Source organism: Schistocerca americana, chromosome 5, assembly GCF_021461395.2.
Source record: "Schistocerca americana isolate TAMUIC-IGC-003095 chromosome 5, iqSchAmer2.1, whole genome shotgun sequence".
Classification (NCBI taxonomy): domain Eukaryota; kingdom Metazoa; phylum Arthropoda; class Insecta; order Orthoptera; family Acrididae; genus Schistocerca; species Schistocerca americana.
The window spans coordinates 503564152-503583962 of record NC_060123.1 but is presented as its reverse complement, the minus strand read 5'-3'; the positions used below and the strand labels follow the sequence as shown (position 1 = coordinate 503583962).

Genomic DNA, 19811 nt, shown 5'->3' with positions numbered 1-19811 from the left:
TGATGACCATAGATGTTAAGTCCCATAGTGCTCAGAGCCACTTGAACCATTTGAAAAAACAGGTAAACAAGTATTCGGAACTAAAAATAGAGTTTCGTCTGAACCAAGTTGTTGGTCAGTGTGCTGTTTAAACGTTTCATAATACATTGCACTACTCTAAAGCCGTGTCTGCACAACACATCAGGTGCGCGTCGTATTCTGTGTAGAAAGAGAAAATTATGCCGTAGCGGCCTGTCCCACACCACACATTCTAAATGTTCTCTCCATAACTTCGTATAAAGTGCTTGTTGACGTAAAATGAGTGTGCTTGCTTTGTACCTACAGAGAGCGCTACAGTGCAACATAATAGGCACATTACTACGAAAAACATGCCGTTGAATAAACACGGGACTGATGCTGTTGTCTACGTTGTCGTGTTCTACACATTTGCGTTGCTGCGCATCTCCACCAGCCGCCACCATAATCCCATGAAATTTCAGGACTGTGGGGAATTTAATTAAGTCACTTATTTTATACACTCCTGGAAATGGAAAAAAGAACACATTGACACCGGTGTGTCAGACCCACCATACTTGCTCCGGACACTGCGAGAGGGCTGTACAAGCAATGATCACACGCACGGCACAGCGGACACACCAGGAACCGCGGTGTTGGCCGTCGAATGGCGCTAGCTGCGCAGCATTTGTGCACCGCCGCCGTCAGTGTCAGCCAGTTTGCCGTGGCATACGGAGCTCCATCGCAGTCTTTAACACTGGTAGCATGCCGCGACAGCGTGGACGTGAACCGTATATGCAGTTGACGGACTTTGAGCGAGGGCGTATAGTGGGCATGCGGGAGGCCGGGTGGACGTACCGCCGAATTGCTCAACACGTGGGGCGTGAGGTCTCCACAGTGCATCGATGTTGTCGCCAGTGGTCGGCGGAAGGTGCACGTGCCCGTCGACCTGGGACCGGACCGCAGCGACGCACGGATGCACGCCAAGACCGTAGGATCCTACGCAGTGCCGTAGGGGACCGCACCGCCACTTCCCAGCAAATTAGGGACACTGTTGCTCCTGGGGTATCGGCGAGGACCATTCGCAACCGTCTCCATGAAGCTGGGCTACGGTCCCGCACACCGTTAGGCCGTCTTCCGCTCACGCCCCAACATCGTGCAGCCCGCCTCCAGTGGTGTCGCGACAGGCGTGAATGGAGGGACGAATGGAGACGTGTCGTCTTCAGCGATGTGAGTCGCTTCTGCCTTGGTGCCAATGATGGTCGTATGCGTGTTTGGCGCCGTGCAGGTGAGCGCCACAATCAGGACTGCATACGACCGAGGCACACAGGGCCAACACCTGGCATCATGGTGTGGGGAGCGATCTCCTACACTGGCCGTACACCACTGGTGATCGTCGAGGGGACACTGAATAGTGCACGGTACATCCAAACCGTCATCGAACCCATCGTTCTACCATTCCTAGACCGGCAAGGGAACTTGCTGTTCCAACAGGACAATGCACGTCCGCATGTATCCCGTGCCACCCAACGTGCTCTAGAAGGTGTAAGTCAACTACCCTGGCCAGCAAGATCTCCGGATCTGTCCCCCATTGAGCATGTTTGGGACTGGATGAAGCGTCGTCTCACGCGGTCTGCACGTCCAGCAAGAACGCTGGTCCAACTGAGGCGCCAGGTGGAAATGGCATGGCAAGCCGTTCCACAGGACTACATCCAGCATCTCTACGATCGTCTCCATGGGAGAATAGCAGCCTGCATTGCTGCGAAAGGTGGATATACACTGTACTAGTGCCGACATTGTGCTTGCTCTGTTGCCTGTGTCTATGTGCCTGTGGTTCTGTCAGTGTGATCATGTGATGTATCTGACCCCAGGAATGTGTCAATAAAGTTTCCCCTTCCTGGGACAATGAATTCACGGTGTTCTTATTTCAATTTCCAGGAGTGTATTTGATTTGATAACCTTCGAAACAGTGCGGCTCAAATGGCTCTGAGCACTATGGGACTTAACTGCTGTGGTCATAAAGTCCCCTAGAACTTAGAACTAATTAAACCGAACTAACCTAAGGACATCACACACATCCATGCCCGAGGCAGGATTCGAACCTGCGACCGTAGCGGTCGTGCGGTTCGAGACTGTAGCGCCTTTAACCGCTCGGCCACTGCGGCCGGCGAAACAGTGCGGCCAAAATACACTCCTGGAAATTGAAATAAGAACACCGTGAATTCATTGTCCCAGGAAGGGGAAACTTTATTGAAACATTCCTGGGGTCAGATACATCACATGATCACACTGACAGAACCACAGGCACATAGACACAGGCAACAGAGCATGCACAATGTCGGCACTAGTACAGTGTATATCCACCTTTCGCAGCAATGCAGGCTGCTATTCTCCCATGGAGACGATCGTAGAGATGCTGGATGTAGTCCTGTGGAACGGCTTGCCATGCCATTTCCACCTGGCGCCTCAGTTGGACCAGCGTTCGTGCTGGACGTGCAGACCGCGTGAGATGACGCTTCATCCAGTCCCAAACATGCTCAATGGGGGACAGATCCGGAGATCTTGCTGGCCAGGGTAGTTGACTTACACCTTCTAGAGCACGTTGGGTGGCACGGGATACATGCGGACGTGCATTGTCCTGTTGGAACAGCAAGTTCCCTTGCCGGTCTAGGAATGGTAGAACGATGGGTTCGATGACGGTTTGGATGTACCGTGCACTATTCAGTGTCCCCTCGACGATCACCAGTGGTGAACGGCCAGTGTAGGAGATCGCTCCCCACACCATGATGCCGGGTGTTGGCCCTGTGTGCCTCGGTCGTATGCAGTCCTGATTGTGGCGCTCACCTGCACGGCGCCAAACACGCATACGACCATCATTGGCACCAAGGCAGAAGCGACTCTCATCGCTGAAGACGACACGTCTCCATTCGTCCCTCCATTCACCCCTGTCGCGACACCACTGGAGGCGGGCTGCACGATGTTGGGGCGTGAGCGGAAGACGGCCTAACGGTGTGCGGGACCGTAGCCCAGCTTCATGGAGACGGTTGCGAATGGTCCTCGCCGATACCCCAGGAGCAACAGTGTCCCTAATTTGCTGGGAAGTGGCGGTGCGGTCCCCTACGGCACTGCGTAGGATCCTACGGTCTTGGCGTGCATCCGTGCGTCGCTGCGGTCCGGTCCCAGGTCGACGGGCACGTGCACTTTCCGCCGACCACTGGCGACAACATCGATGTACTGTGGAGACCACACGCCCCACGTGTTGAGCAATTCGGCGGTACGTCCACCCGGCCTCCCGCATGCCCACTATACGCCCTCGCTCAAAGTCCGTCAACTGCACATACGGTTCACGTCCACGCTGTCGCGGCATGCTACCAGTGTTAAAGACTGCGATGGAGCTCCGTATGCCACGGCAAACTGGCTGACACTGACGGCGGCGGTGCACAAACGCTGCGCAGCTAGCGCCATTCGACGGCCAACACCGCGGTTCCTGGTGTGTTCGCTGTGCCGTGCGTGTGATCATTGCTTGTACAGCCCTCTCGCAGTGTCCGGAGCAAGTATGGTGGGTCTGACACACCGGTGTCAATGTGTTCTTTTTTCCATTTCCAGAAGTGTATCTCACTGCCACACGGGGGAATTGGGTTCAGCTACCGGTATGGGTAGTCTCCTCTATGCAGTGACTTATTCTTCCTCCACATCTATAGCTTTTCACGCAAAAATGTCAGTACACTACACTTTTAAACATGTGCGCCCATTTCCTTAATGAGGTGGCAAACCACAATTGAGCTACGTACTTAATCTCTATTTTGGGTGAAAACAAGATATGTATCCTCTCAGTTTCGTGTACTGTCTTGTCTTGATCCAAACACACTAGTTTTGATCCAAAACTCTCTTTTACGAGATTTATTTAGTTCTTCTATGACCTTCTTCAATATACTCGAGCCTGAAGTATCAATACCGTATATTATTTCCTCTGTACGTTGTTTGACTCCATCCATATTCTGTGCCTTTCATTTCGTCAACCAAAAGTATTCCAATTACTTTGTATCGTCATGGATGTTTACTTTGTAGGACTGGAACAGGAACTATTCTTGTTCATGAGCTAAATTTGAAGAACTGTTGGCTAGGATTTCGAAAGCAGGCGTTAATGGCCGAGATAACGGTGCGCTAATCAAAGGCTCCTTCATTCTGACGTCAAAGTCGTAGGCACAGGATGACACAGGAGGCGCGCGGAAAACTGCTTTGGGAACTACTTTAAGTCTTCTTGAAAGTTCGTGCAATCAGAGACCGACTAAATAGTCCAGATCTCGAATGCATTTAAGTCGCATGTACCAGTATCTGCCCTTACTTGCCAATAGGTAAGATTTTACGTGTAGACGAGGCTTCTTGTCGACTGAAATCACTACACGAGCGTATGCTTCTGTGGCCTTTGCCATCTTCAATAAAACATTTCTGAATACTGAGACCACACCCTCATGTTGTCACGTAACCATAGTTTCGGCATCTCGTTTCAAGCCGATAGAAACTTTGGCAAATGTTAGTAAATACACCACTCTGATGGTCATTTGCAACAGCGGCAAAAACGTTTGTCTGTACAGTAAAACAACCTGATGATGCGGCCACGTACCTGGAACTGTTTTACTGTAGAATTTAAATAATTTACTGGCGAAAGTGATGCTAAGGTGAATAATATTTTTCGAAGAGTGTAGCGACAGTCGACAAACCACTGACACTACCCATTTGGTCATCTGTCTTCTTACTGGACTGATGCGACTAGCCAGGACTTCATCTTCCATACCAATCTCTCTATCTCGGAGAACCATATACATTCAACGTCCTTAAGCCTTTGTTGTATATATTTCACGACACTTTTTAATACTTTTCGGTTCCTTGAAGTCGTAACACAGATTCTATCATCCACAGATCCCTTTCGCAGTCGATTCTCAAAAGAACACCCACATTTCTTGTCTTATCGGTCCACCAAATCTTCAACATCCTACTACAACATATGACGAAAGCTTCTCTCTGGTTTTCCCATAGGCCACGATTCATTACCATGTAATACTGTGTGTCCGACGTATATTTTCAGAAATGTCTTTCAAGCTAAAGCCTCGGTTTGAGACAACAATAAAATGCTTTTCACGGAGGGATGCTTTCTTTGTCGTTGCTACTGGGCTTCTGACGTCCTGTTTGCTTCACCAGTAGTGCGATATTTTACTTACAATTAGCAGAATTTCTTTATTCATTTAACAGAATGCACTGCAAAACAGACGTGAGCGTAGCAGTCTGAAGATGTAGTTAATTGCAAGAAACAAGTTAAGCACAGCAAAAAAGTGTCTCCAGTTTTACTTTCTCATCTCATCATGCTTAGTACGTTTTTATAGTACTCGATGCACAAAATGAACTCGTTGTGTTACAGGTGGTGATGTTCATGGCACAGCTAAGCGCCAGTCCGGTCCACGTGTCTGCATCTGGCTTCTGCGTCGTCAACCGAGGCATGCTTGTGTCGGTAAGTTCGACCTTGTAGAAAGCTCCTTTTTGAACCATCTTACGGAATTATTTTTTATTTTCTTTATGCCTACTGCTGGCACAGTAGAGTAAATTAGCAGAAGACTGCCCCAAGAAATCTACGACAGAAACGGATTGTTCAGTAGGAGCTGGCACAGAGGCTATGCCTCCCTCACACAGCTTACGCAGTTGCGCCCGAGAAGTTCAATAAATATCATAAAAGACAAAAAGACCAAAATACCTCTATTCGATTTTAAAATAATTTCTGTAGGCCACATAGTGCAGTTTGTCATAGTTCATAAAGGGTATCTGAACAAAGAGAACATTGTTGGGACAGAACTTAGCATTGATGTTACATTTACCCGGATATCTGCACAGTTGTCTCTATGACATTTCAATAATGTTTACGTTAGCCTGTCGCTAATACGTTAACCTACTTCAGCTTGTATTTTCTCTTGAGTACGCAATCGTTTTTCAACACAAGATTCCACATAGATATCAGTCCATTCAGTCCACTTTTGAACTTAATTTGTACAGTATTAACATGTAGGCACAAATATTTCTGCTTGTGAAAGTTGGAGGACGAAAGTCAGCGGAAAACATACCAAATGAAATAAAAGAATGAGTCAATAGACACATGTGAATTGTCGTTCCTACCACGCAACCCCATGCTAAATTGGTGATGAATAGCCTCCTGTCTTTTCTGAATTTCAGTAAGATTTTTCGTAGCATAGCAGTTCCGTTATATAAATACATAAGTGATCGCACGTATGGTTAGACTTCTTATACGAATCCGTTGTCATAACCTGGCATCGGAATATGTAAACTCTACAGTGATAAGCCAAGGCATTATGACCAGTGCTCTCCGCAACGTTGGATGCCGCCTGGCGGCTTTGCGGGCACATGACGTGGTAATAAAAGAATGTGAGCGGACGACGGATCACCCTAGCGAAGATATGTGCCGCAAATGGGGAAATTCATTGAGACAAGAGACTTTGACAAACGGCAGATTATTATTACGCAGAGCATGTGAATGAGTATCTCTAAAACGGCGAAGCTGGTCGTATGTTCATGTGCTACTGTCGTATCTATGGAAAGAGGTAGGATGACAATGAAACTACCACTAGACGCTGAATGGCTGGACGTGCACGACTCTTAACAGAACGTGGGGTTCGGAGGCTCGTCTTCTAAGCAAAGTAGGAGTCTGGTGCACGCATAAGTGTTTCGGAGCACACAGTTCATCGTACATTGTTGAGCCGCTACGTGTTCACATGTTGACCCAACGACATTGACAGTTGTGACTGTAGAGGGCACAGCACTATTCGGATTCGACCGTCGACCAACGCAAACGTGTCAGTTTTTCAGCTCAATCACATTTTTGCTACACTAGGTCGATGACCGTCTCCACAAACGCCGTCATCGAGGTGTAAGGCGGCTCGAAACGCGCAGCGCGCCACGGGCGCAGGCTGGCGGGAGCAGTATTGTGCCATGGGGGATATTCTCCTGCGCTTGCATTACTAACTGTGGTAGTAATCGAAGACACGCTGACAGCTGCGGACCAACTGCATCCCTTTATACTTGACGTCTTCCCCGAAAGCGATGTCATCTTTCAGCAGATTAACTGTCCGTGTCTCTGGGTCACAAAGGTGCTACAGTGGCTTGAGGAGCGTTATAGTGAACTCATGTTGATATTTCGGCGACCAGATTCGCCTGCAGTAAATCCTATGGAACCGATCTGGACGTCATTACCACGTACGCAAATCAACGGCCCGTTATTTATGGGAAGTACATGACCTGTGCGTATACATCTAATGCCACATACCTTCTCAAACCTACCAACAAATTGTGGGATCCCTAATACGCAGAATCCGTGGTGTATCTCGTTCCAAAGACGGAAAAACAAGCCATTAAGCAGATGGTCATAATGTTTTGGCTCATCAGTGTATATAGATGTAATAACAGAGAAGCGGTGAATTTGTGCTTTCTTTTCAACATATTTCTCAGCACAGACTCAAAATGTTCAGTGTTCGGTGATTCATAGTGGCCATTCTATTTTACTAAATAATCTGAATCAGGATAGGATGAATTTTTGTTATGTGGATTGTTTAAACAGTAGAAGTGCCAGTGTAAAAATTATCCATCGTAGATTGACAACGCTCATTATTCCACATCCAGCAACTACAAATAAATCAACGACCGTACCGACTACATTCTTCGTAATTTGAAACGGTGCAAACGCTGTGAGAATAGAAGTAGTTCAGGTGGATAAACTTTTAACACCTTTATAATGATCAGCACATGCCTTACTGATGTGCTGCCTCGGGCATGGATGTGTGTGATGTCCTTAGGTTAGTTAGGTTTAATTAGTTCTAAGTTCTAGGGGACTGATGACCTCAGATGTTAAGTCCCATAGTGCTAAGAGCCATTGGAACCATTTTTTGAACCATTTTTTGAACCTGACTGATGACGATAAACAAAATGTGTGAACGATTATTTGTGAAGTAAATGCACTGTGGTTTAATAAGCGTGGGACAGCACGTAGTTAGTAAGCACGTATTCGTAAACCAAAAAATTCTGAAAAACCGGAACAAAAATAAAAAGGTTTTTGTGTCATGTCTAGCTGGAGACATACATTTTATTTTTAAGTACCAAATTATTAGCACCAATAGCTACATTGAAATACTGGATGTGGTTCGGGTTCAGCACATTTTCAATACAATATAACATGATCCACCCTTACTACTACAGATACAGAACTTTAGGTAAATGATGCAGTAAGTGGACACTAGTTTATGGATATTGTATTTTAAACGTGCTAAGCATCGAATTGTTTGACAGGTAAATTATTGTGCGGCTGTTGGTTCTTACAAGATGGCCTCCCATTACCCTGATATCTGTCACTATTCAGAAAATTGGAGTGACTAGTCCACAAAAGATATTTGTAAATATAAGCGTCTAAGTAGCCTTCATAGGTTTTCTAATTCGCAAACTTTGTAGTAATACAATATTTTTTTTCAGATTTTGATGGCAATGACGACATACTTCATAGCAATGGTGCAAAGTGCCGAAGATCTGAAGAAATATACCGGCATCTTCTTGAATCAGAGAGTCGCAAATGAAACCAACAGCTAGCTATATTTTACATCAAAGGCACTACAACTTTTCTATTTAATTCGCTTACAAAATATGAAACTAAGAAAGACAAGCAACCATTTTTATATATATATATATATATATATATATATATATATATATATATATATATATGTATGTATGTAATGTATATGTAAACTATAGTCGTCAGGTTACCGGCATTTAATAGAGTGTGATATGGATGTACTCCAAATGTATTGAGTGTGTCCTGTAGTTTTTCTGAAAAAAACATCTTTGAAACTAACAATTCCTTCTGAAACATTATCCACATCATAGGACTTTATATATTCATTTTAGGCATAATACCAGGTGGCAACAGTGATCAACTTCGAAGGAATTCTGTTAACAATCGTTTGTTAGGTAAAGCGGCCTCTTAGAAAAAGTTACTTCACACACTCACAAACGGACAGACAGACAAGAGACAGGAGGGGGAGGGTACTGGGAATCATGTCGATAAACACCAAGGTGTATTCAAGCTAACATTACATGCAATGGGCAACGATTGAACAGTATCAGATAATAAAGTATCACATGCTTCACTCCACAAGACACTGCTTTGTTGACAACTAGGTGCTGTACATCTACGTTGCTTCCGTTGGTAGATGTAAGCTGCAACTGTGACGCTTTTTAACGTTTCTTTTGTGCACGGTTGACATCTTCTGTTTTAAAGCGGTGGCGCAACTCTTCAAGACAACTGATTAATCCTTTTAATCACTCGTCATCTGCCATGTACTATTCCCACTGGTTACGACCAGAGATTTGTGTAAAACAGTGGAGAGTAGTACATATTTATTTGGTATGATTTCGTAGTCACTTCCATCTGATATTTCACAATCTATAAAATTGCATCCAAGGAAGGTACATACAGTAGATTTGTTTATATATTTGCTGCAATTTCTACTATTTGAAACTGACCCAGGGTCATTGCACTGGGACTTGATTCAACAAGATTTATATTAAGAAAACACAGTAGGAACATTATTATTGTGTGTTAACTGATGTTTCAGCGCTATAAATGTGGCAAAATTTTCAGCGCAACCTGACTTTCATCGCGCCAGCGCTACTAGCAAGTGTTGCGTTTCGTCAATATGGACCCTACAAGTTCATTGACCGCTCTACAGTTTTTGTGTGTAACACATTAGCAATTTCGTTTGAAACAATTCCAAGCGTCAACTTACTTCTGATTTCGTCCGATTTCATCCACATTGTATGTGGGCTAATCTTTTTTTGCCAAGGTTCGATCGGTCGCGGAATTAAAACCACAGTGCATAGCGATGCAACTTTGTGCAGATGTGTTGCGCAGTGTCTCTTGTACGCCCGTCGACCGCGCTACGTCGCACTTCTCAGTTCTGAGCGCACAGTGAGCCGTGCAGAAACCTGGAATAACAGACTTTTCCCGAAAAGTGTATTGTGCGTCTGTCATTAGATTTCTCTATGATGATGGGATCAGCCTGATTTACACGCAGTCCACTTAATACAACTGTCATGAGTGGCCACAAAGTGCCGCAAAGGTTAAGGAACTTTGAAGCAGGACGTACAGACATTCATGATGCAGCCGGACAGGAATGGAAGCTAGTGTCAACCGATGATTTTTTTCGGTGACTGGATCAGGTGATTCCAGAAAATAGTTTACGAAGGGCAATTCAGAACAAGTGAAAGGGAATATCGTCATCAGATATTGCCGTTCCTCATGACAGTATTCGGCAGCAAGCTACAACTGCAACAAAGACGGGCCTGCAGCGTTTTCGATGGGAAGTGTTTCATCACGCGTCATGTAAGCCGGATTTTGTTTCCTCTGATCTTCATCTCTTTGCTCACATGAAGCGCTGGCTACGAGGACAGCTTTTGAAAGCATAGACAACTAGTTGCAGACTAGAGAGGAAACCCGGCGGAAAGCACGGGCGGGTGTCTTCCGTGAGGAGGGTATCAAAAAGTTGGTGCTGCTTTACGACAAATGCCATTAAATAGGAGCTAGAAGGTGTAAATAAATGTTGCAAATAAAATTCTTTATTTTCACTGCGTTTTCCAGTTCGCGACCGATCAGACCTTAGATAAAATGAATAGGCCTCTTACAATGACATACTTACAACCCCCCTTTTTCAGTACTTTCCTTTCCCTGTTCCTGACAATTGAACAATATTTGCTGCTTTCACGCAAATGTCCCAGTAGGCTTGCAGTGGGCAGAGAGGTGCGAGTCTGCGATCTTGTCCGTACGTTTGAGGTACAGACAACATCGCACACTTATATCCTGTGATAGCCTCGATGTAAATAACTAACCAATGCAGAGGTGGCAGTAGATCTTGTATGGTGGTCTCCATGGTAGTGCGAGCGTGGAGGGTTCCCCGAACCGGAACGTGTGGAAGGTGATTTCTAGTTCCAGCATTAGCCTGACAGCACATCTGTGAAATGGTCACAGCGGGGAGTTAGCATTCTCCAGTGCGTGTAGGTTGTTTCCGCCCTTTCTCTACGTGGGGCACGCCTGACGAGACTTTAATCATTTCGCGAGGTTTGCTCGTATAGTGTAATTGGTAGTGCACTGTTCGCGAAAGAAAAAGTTCCAATTTCCACTCTCTGTCCAGCAAACAACGGTCACATAGAATCAAAGCAGCACATATTTTGTGTGGATGAAGGTAAGGTCACTTGCCTCCCTTTGAAGCACAAGATTTAAAAAATACAAAAAATAAAGAAGTCTAGGTTCCTAAATATTGCAGTATAGGTCAGAGAATACCAGAACAATCATTGTTTCACAGCCATTGTACTGAAGAAAGCGACACCTACCTGTTTGAACTGCTCCTCGAAGCTCCACGTCTGCTGGGAACTCGTCGACGACTCTGACGAATGCGAAGAGGCAGACGAGGGGTTGTTGTGACTGTTGTTGGTGGCAGGAGCGCCGCCTGCGGCGTTGGCGGGGGCGGCGGAAGGCGCCACGGCGTTCTGGAAGGACGAGGAGGTGGCCACCGACGAGGAGACGCACGCGGGGGCGGCGGTGGGAGCGGGCGCCGAGATGGGTGGTATGAAGTTAGCGGGCGGCGGGAAGAACGACAGCGGCAGGTACGGCTGCACCGCCTGTGGGGCAGGCCCCGACCCGGACCCCGACACCGGCGCCGGGGGAGGTGGGGGCGGCGTCGGCGTTGGATTGCGCTCCTGCTAAAGCGACAGCCTGCGTTACGCCAAGAGTACGGCGCAAGCTGCTACATTCAGCGCGTTCTGCTTATCCTATCTCAAAAACAAAGGACCAGGCAGCACAGGATGAAGACTTGCGACGGAGATCCTGACGAAGACAAGCAGTCCTTCGGCGGCGTTTCTTAGTATAATTTCTTTTTATTTTTATACTCCTGGACGGCGACAAACAATATTAACTATAGAAAGAGACAGTGATAGTTGTAAAGTGATTTTGTTATTACAAATTACGATTTTCGCCTGATTAAGGTTTCATCAGATTTTCTAGAAGGAGAGCGATAGTGAGGATGTAATTCCACAAAATTGCAAGTTAAGGGGCGTGGTTCTAAGCTATGCTAAACTTTTAAAAATGTTTTTCAAAATGTAAAGAACAAATTAACACTCGCCAAAGACTATCAAAGCATTACACATCATCGGCTGTAGGGCAAACAGTCAGAACGATGGTAACAAATCATCTTAGGCTGCGTTCACAGTGACATCGACAACGGTCGTGAAACGCCGTCGTCAGAAGTCGCCCAATAACATACGCTGACAGCTTGGTCACAACGGATCCGATCCCCTTCGTCAGTTTTTGGTGGAGTCAAGGAAGTTAGCTTAGGATAGGACAGGATAGGGTAGAATCTATTTTGTGTATAAGTAGTTTACGTTTTAACTTCCCAGGGTAGGATGGATAGAACTCCTCTGTGCTTGAAGACAAGTGCTACAACACGACTTTTGCTATTAAAAAAACACCGAATGCCCGTAAATGAGCTACACTATGTAATCAAAAGTATTCGAAGACCCCGAAAAACTTAAGTTTTTCATATTAGGTGCATTGTACTGCCACCTACTGCCAGGTACTCCATATCAGCGACCTCAGTAGTCATTAGTCATTGTAAGAGAGAAGAATGGGGCGCTGTGCAGAACTCATGGCCATCGAACGTGGTCAGGTGATTGGTTGTCAATTGTGTCATATGTCTGTACGCGAGATTTCCACACTCTTTAAACATCCCTGAGTCCACTGTTTCCGATGTGACGAAGTGAAGTGAAAACGTGGAGGGATGCGTACAGCACGAAAGCGTGCAGGCCGACCTCACCCGTTGGCTGATAGAGACCGGCGACAGTTGAAGAGGGTCGTAATGTGTAATAGGCAGATATCTATTCAGACCATCACACACGAATTCCATACTGCATCAGGATCCACTGCAAGTACTATGACAGTTACGCAGGAGTTGAGAAAACTTGGATTTCGTGGTCGAGCGGCTACTCATAAGCCACACAACACACCGGTAAATGCCAAACGACGCCTCGCTTGGTATAAGGAGCGTAAACAAGGTTAAACATTGGACGACTGAACAGTGGAAAAACGTTGTGTGGAGCGACTTATCACGGTACAAAATGTGGCGATACGATTGCAGCGCGTGATTATGGCGAATGCCCGGTGAATGTCATCCGCTAGCGTGTAGTGCCAACAGTAAAATGCGGAGGCGGTGGTGTTATGGTGTGGTAGGGTTTTTCATGGAGGAGGCTTGCACCCCTTTTCTGTTTTGCGTGGCACTGTCACAGCACAGCGTACATTGATGTTTTAAGCACCTTCTTGCTTCCCCACTGTTGAAGAGCAATTCGGGGATGGCGACTGTATCTTTTAACACAATCGAGCCTGTGGCGGAGTGGTTACACCATAATAACATCCCTGTAATGGATTGGCCTGCACAGAGTCTTGACCTGAATCCTATAGAACACCTTTGGGATTTTTTGGAACATGGGCTTCGTGCCAGACCTCACCGACCGACATCGATACCTCTCCTCAATACAGCACTCCGTGAAGAATGGGCTGGCGTTCCCCAAGAAACCTTCCAGCACCTGATGGAATGTATGCCTGCGAGAGTGGAAGCTGTCATCAAGGCTAAGGGTGCATAATGGATGCAGGGCGCCACGAACTTTTAAGTCATTTTCAGCCAGCTGTCCGGATACTTTTGATCACATAGTGTATATCTGTCCAGAATAGAACGTGCAGAGTACCGAACACTCTACCCGAGTTATTGGAAATACCAGGCAAGTTTTACGAATATTTTAGATGAAGGGAGAAACGTGTGAGATATTTCGTAATGACCTTGAAGTTGTGAAGACATACGTTTACTAACCTTCTACGACTGCCATTCAGCATACTATGTGAAAAGCCAGACAAAATTTACAAAAAGACACTCTGATCACCCAAAGCACTGAAAATTGTAAACATATATACCACATTGGCAAACAACTTCATTTAACATAATCACCACCCTACCGGCATAAAAACGCCAGTAAGCAGCAATAATAATTTGTAAACAGCTATAGTCCACTTAACACCCGCCACCCAATAAGGATCGCTACGACATAGTAACTTTATAAGCTACACCATCATTCGCACTTTAACAAATTATTTTTTGAGATTATAATTTACGCCTAAAGCATCTGCGTACTTGTGGTCTCCAATAAACACGGTAGTTTCCGAAATACATATATTTTTCATCCTCAGATTGCCACAAACTTCTCCTTCGACAAAGCGTACCAGTTTCTCAGTCCGCGTTTCATGTCGTGTCTGCCAATATGACGGAAGAAAACAATCTGCCTCGTGATGACGGTGTTGTGTGCTGTCCTTAGGTTCGTTAGGTTTAAGTAGTTCTAAGTTCTAGGGGACTGATGACCATAGATGTTAAGTCCCATAGTGCTCAGAGCCATTTGAACCATTTTTTTTAAAAACAATCCAATCTGAATTTCACCGATTGTCATCCAAATTCTGAACGTTCGGGTGGTGACATCGGTTATATTGTGACCCCATAAAAAGTGACGAACTGGTTTGAAAAGGTCAGAAGCCTTCGGCCGATGTTGGTCGCCGGCGAAACCCACCGATATCATCGCCAGTGAGACATCAGCGTAAGGAACGTCGAACAAAATACGGTGCAACAAAACTAACTGCATAAACTTAAAAAGGATAATAACCGGGGATAAATGTATGAAGGGAGGCGAAAAGGGGAGGAAGGAGCACAGACAAATGAAGTAACTGGAATTACGTTAAACTAGTCAGAACCGCCTGGTGAAGCGCAGCGTAGAGCCACAAGTGCGTCGAATGACCTGGATATTAGGAATCTAAACGATCTAACACATGGCCATATTAAAACTCGAGTGAAGAGAAAAACCATATTGCCCTCGCTAGTAGGGCGGTACACCAACAGAAATCGTTAGTGTCAGTAAAACTTAAACTCACTTTGGTGTAGAACTATAAGAAGAAGCGGCCGCAGATAATAAGTAGAAGTGATCGGATAGCACCTTGACTAATATACGTGATAGCGCCTAGGATGAAAGTACAAAACTTTTGAAAATTGGAAGAAACTGAGATTAAGAAATATAATAAAACCAATGATGCGATAAAAACAAAGGAGCCCAATAGATTACAGATAAATGTACATCAAATATGAAATATAATATAAAATCAGAAAAACTAAAAGCATGAAAGTATTCGAGGACTAAATTTTGCGACTTCATGATAGCTGTTATAAAATCTTTATGATTTTATCCCATTTTTTTTCCTTATTTTGTAGAGTGTGCTATTACGATTTTCGTACTCTCATTACTTTCATGACCAAGGTCTGAATTGCTTCAGCTTATGATACTTATCAATTTATTCAGTAATAAAGTATAAAAATTAATGTATGATTCAGTACAATATAAAATTAATTTTGTTGTCGCCTTATTGCAGCACATAAACAATACTAAGGATAACGTTTTTATTATCACACTTTCACATAAATTATAGTAAGAGACACAATTTAAAAATGTTTGCTTGCTTAAATAATTATTCACATTTTTAAGCATATTTGCATGCAGGCACTTATTCAGAATCTTTTTCTGAGTCGTGGTTACCCGTATCACTCTCGGATTTGTTCGAATCGTCTCCAAAACGCATTTTCCTGGCACATACACCACACGAGTTACGACAAGAGGCAACCACGTTTTGCCACTTACCTGTGTTTATAAGTACACATCCTGATAAAGTTACCATTATTGAGAATCTGAAATTAGAGATGGAACTGCCATTTCTCCGTTTAATGTTAAAGTACCACCTTTATACGAATAAGTCACGTTATATCTACATTTTAGGTGGAATAAGGGTGTTTCTCGTTGACTTTCCTTTACCACTGTTTACAGCTGAGGTCTGTAATTATCCCATGTGTGTCCTATACGGGACGCTACATCAACGTCAGACTTGTACATGATATTTCAAAATTCATTATATGTGCTCCTTGGCGTTATGGAGAGGACTTAGTACATAAAGTTTTGATAAGGAAACCATGTCTCGAAATGTAATGTTTGGATATAAATTAAGTTTGAAGAGTGATCTCCCGCGTCACGGTGCGCACACACCGGACACATTGACCTCTTACCTGTGCGCTCTACAGGAGCCAATGGCATGACAACTTCACCTCGCTGACGACTTAAACAGCAGTGTGTTTGTCTAGAAAGATGCGAAATGAAATATCCGTGGTTTTTATGCGTAGATAAGAGCTCATTCAACGTTAAATGTGCGATCTGTAACTTGTAGCTACATTTGTCGGTGAAATTTTTGAAATTGTTAAGAACGACAAGAAACTGTAGAGTAAAGCAGAGTAAATATGTAAATACAGTTTTGTCAAAAATTACTCTCAATGCTCAATGCCTAATATTTTGTGTTTTTAAGTCTGTAAACAATGTAATATTTACATCTAGAGTCTTTAATGCAGTATTTTACGCTAAACTGATCACCATAATCTTTCTGATTACAACACAGCGAATGTCCTCCCCTTAATAAAGTAACAGTTGATCGGCGTTACCACTGGTGTCGTGTATTTGGGTGTTGTATATGTTGGTAACCCTGAAACTAAACGTTGGTGGTAAGGACACTAGAGGTCGCGCAGAATGTGAAGTCCATCAACAAAATGGAAAAAAATGCAGCCCTTACGTGAGTTTTATTTCTGTGCCAGCACATAAACAACCTCAAAATACTTTAACGTAACTATGGAAGTGAAATTACACGCCCTACAATCAAATGGGGTGCATGTCAAAGAACTTAGCTACCCAACACTGAGAAACGTGCCTTTCCTATTACACATACTACGTGATCAAAAGTATCCCGACACCCCAAAAACAGATGTTTCTCATATTAGGTGCATCGTGCTGCCACCTACTGCTAGGTACTCCATATCAGCGACCTCAGTAGGCATTAGACATCGTGAGAGAGCAGAATGGGGCGCTCCACGGAACTCACGGAAATCGAACGTGGTCAAGTGATTGGGTCTCACTTGTGTCATGCGTCTTTACGCGGGATTTCCACACTCCTAAACATCCATAAATCCACTGTTTCCGATGTGATAGTGAAGTGGAACTGTGAATGGGCAAGTACAACACAAAAGCGTACAGGCCGACCTCATCTGTTGACTGAGACGACGGACATTGGTGGTTGTGCGAAACTACTTATGGACGCCATCAGATTTTACTTTTCCCTCCCAAACTAATGTATGGAAGATGACTTGCTTCTCATAACTTTTGTGCTTTAGAATGATAATGCTCAATGGGACAAAAGTAGATTATTGCTAAATAATGAAATGAGGTGTTCACTTCAGAATAATATGAAAAAGTATTTAGAGATTAATTTTCATTGAGTGATTTTCAGCGGCTGTGAACCCAAGAGAAAAAAAGACTAAAGTCAGGATTTGCAAAAGGAAGAAAGAGACATTAATAAAAGCAAAATACAGAAGAAAGCGAACTGTGTCAAAAAAGGAAAAAGCCAGACACTACAGGCAACAGTGAGGTATATGCGGAGGCGATAACACTAGATAGCTTCTGAACAATGAAACAGGATACGACAGATTGTAGTGAAGGTCAAAGGGACGTACTAGAACAAAGTGTGAGATATAATTAGAACAAAATTAGCGACTGCGTGGACAGAATGGACATGGGTGATTTGATCAGGAGGTTTCAGGAGCTTAAGTGGTTAACGAACTGAGATAGGTGGGGGGGGGGGGGGGAGGGGAGGAAAAACTGATAAATAAATACGCTTCTGCCAATATACTACAGCTCAATTACAACAATGGAACCATGAACAGTGAGAAGAGTCACGAGATAACGAGGAAATGTCTTATAAGAAGACCTAGAGAACCGGAAGGAAATGATTTAGTGGTTCTGGGAGGAGGAGCAAAAAGAACTAACAGTGTTTAAGGGATACCATTGGTTCTTTACAGTCTGTGACAAAATGCTTACCAGCAACCTATTAAAAGTTGAACGCTTCAGATAGCGATTTGTGGCTAAAGTGGAGCACTTGGCATACAATTTATCTCTTCATTTTCTTTCATGTTTTTGATATAAATACGTTGCTTACTTATAAGTTGTTTTATCAAGCAGGCTATAACTGTTAACAAAGCATCTCTGAATCTTCTCAAATTGAGCATTTTCAGACTAATTGAAGATAAATAAAAAATTGGAACTGCTAATGTTTCAGTACCAGCACAGTAAATGAGCAACGATGAGGAGGAGTTGCCACGTTACGCGACAAACTCCATTTTTAACTGAATTTGCTCCATTATGGACAGGAACTTGTCCGCTCCGTGTGATATCACTGTATGAACAGTTCTTCTTACAGCTGTATTCCACATTTTTGTGTCAAGACGTACTGCTACGGAATAGAACCTATAAATTTACAAGCGAATTGTTTAAAGAGTGTAACCGCCAGAATTGCTGTAAATGACACTGCAAGCCTGATAATATTTTGTGCTCTTAGACAACAGTACGAATTATAAAGATAATGACATCGTCAATCACCATATCAAAGTGAGAATTTACTGTCTGTAATTTTTCGGTGCTCCTAATTTCTCGTTTGGTGCTCGACAACACAATCCACTGTGACCTTTGCACTCAAATTTTCCACATTTAGCTATGTTCCCTGGCGGTAACACTCCGATATTTCGCGTATGGTCCTCAAAGCAACAATTTTGACAGCCTCTGCAAATTAAGAAGGAAAATATTTTGATAATTATTTTATATGACGGAAAGTTTGTGATCAAACGCAGCATCACCCGAGAGGGACACAGTGACTATTATGAAGCAATGTACAGGTAAACAGTCTCATGTGGCGTACTACTTGCTGTATTCATTATTCATCAGATGCAACCATCTTTAGATATTCATTGCCCTAACGAATTCTCCAGCTCTGTACTTCAACTGTAAACATCTTAACAATCATATACAGTGACGATGAAACAGCAGGATAAACGATTAAAGACTGTCTTACGGTGGTTATGGGAGCACTGAATGACCCATTACTGCTACAAGTGTGGTGGGAGATTTCCGTGATCTTGAACGTACACAGGCAACATTTTTAGGCTTACAAAGAGTTGAAAAGATGAGACATCTACAATGCTGATAAGGGCATGCCGACTAACGTAATTTGTTCTTACTAGTCTGCTGAAAGCGACTTGCTGAAAGAACACCAATTTTACATTTGCAGATGTTGTAAGTTATATGGCGCCATGATGATTCTGCACGAGGAACGTAAATTGAATTTTCGTAGCCGGATATTTGCACATAGCTAACAAAAAAACAGTGATAGATGCTAGTTGCTGCACCACAATTCTGGTTGCCATAGTGGCTTGGGACGGTGGAAATAAGCTCTATGTGCAAATTTACGCCACAAATAGTGGCGATCGACGTAAGTGATATATGCCCATAGATTAACTGGTCGACCACTGCACAGTTTCTTTAGTGTCTATGGCGTGGAGCGTATTTTGAGATGAGGAAAGAGTATGACAAGAGAAGAGGAGACGAGAGGAAAGCAAGTAGAGGAGAGAACACCGGTGGTCATATAGGATACAATGACTGCATGTCATCGACAAAAGTGCTCAACACTAACGTAGTGAGGGAATAGGGAGATAACGTAGGTGATGGGCAGAGAGGAGAACAAGGAGGAAAGGCATAAAAATGCTGTGAGG

At 44.1% G+C, this 19811-nt stretch overlaps 1 protein-coding gene across 1 annotated transcript in view; it reads right to left on the bottom strand.

Annotated features, from left to right (window-relative positions):
• The window catches only part of LOC124616474 (protein dead ringer), a 471664-nt gene extending 452198 nt beyond the window's left edge, over positions 1–19466 (bottom strand). Inside the window, exons 1-2 of the mRNA XM_047144783.1 lie at positions 19449–19466; positions 11431–11796 (exon numbers count right to left, since the gene is read on the bottom strand). Coding sequence (XP_047000739.1) covers positions 11431–11796; positions 19449–19466 — 384 coding nt within the window. The remainder of the gene's footprint in view (positions 1–11430; positions 11797–19448) is intronic.
• Between the last annotated feature and the right edge of the window lie 345 nt (positions 19467–19811).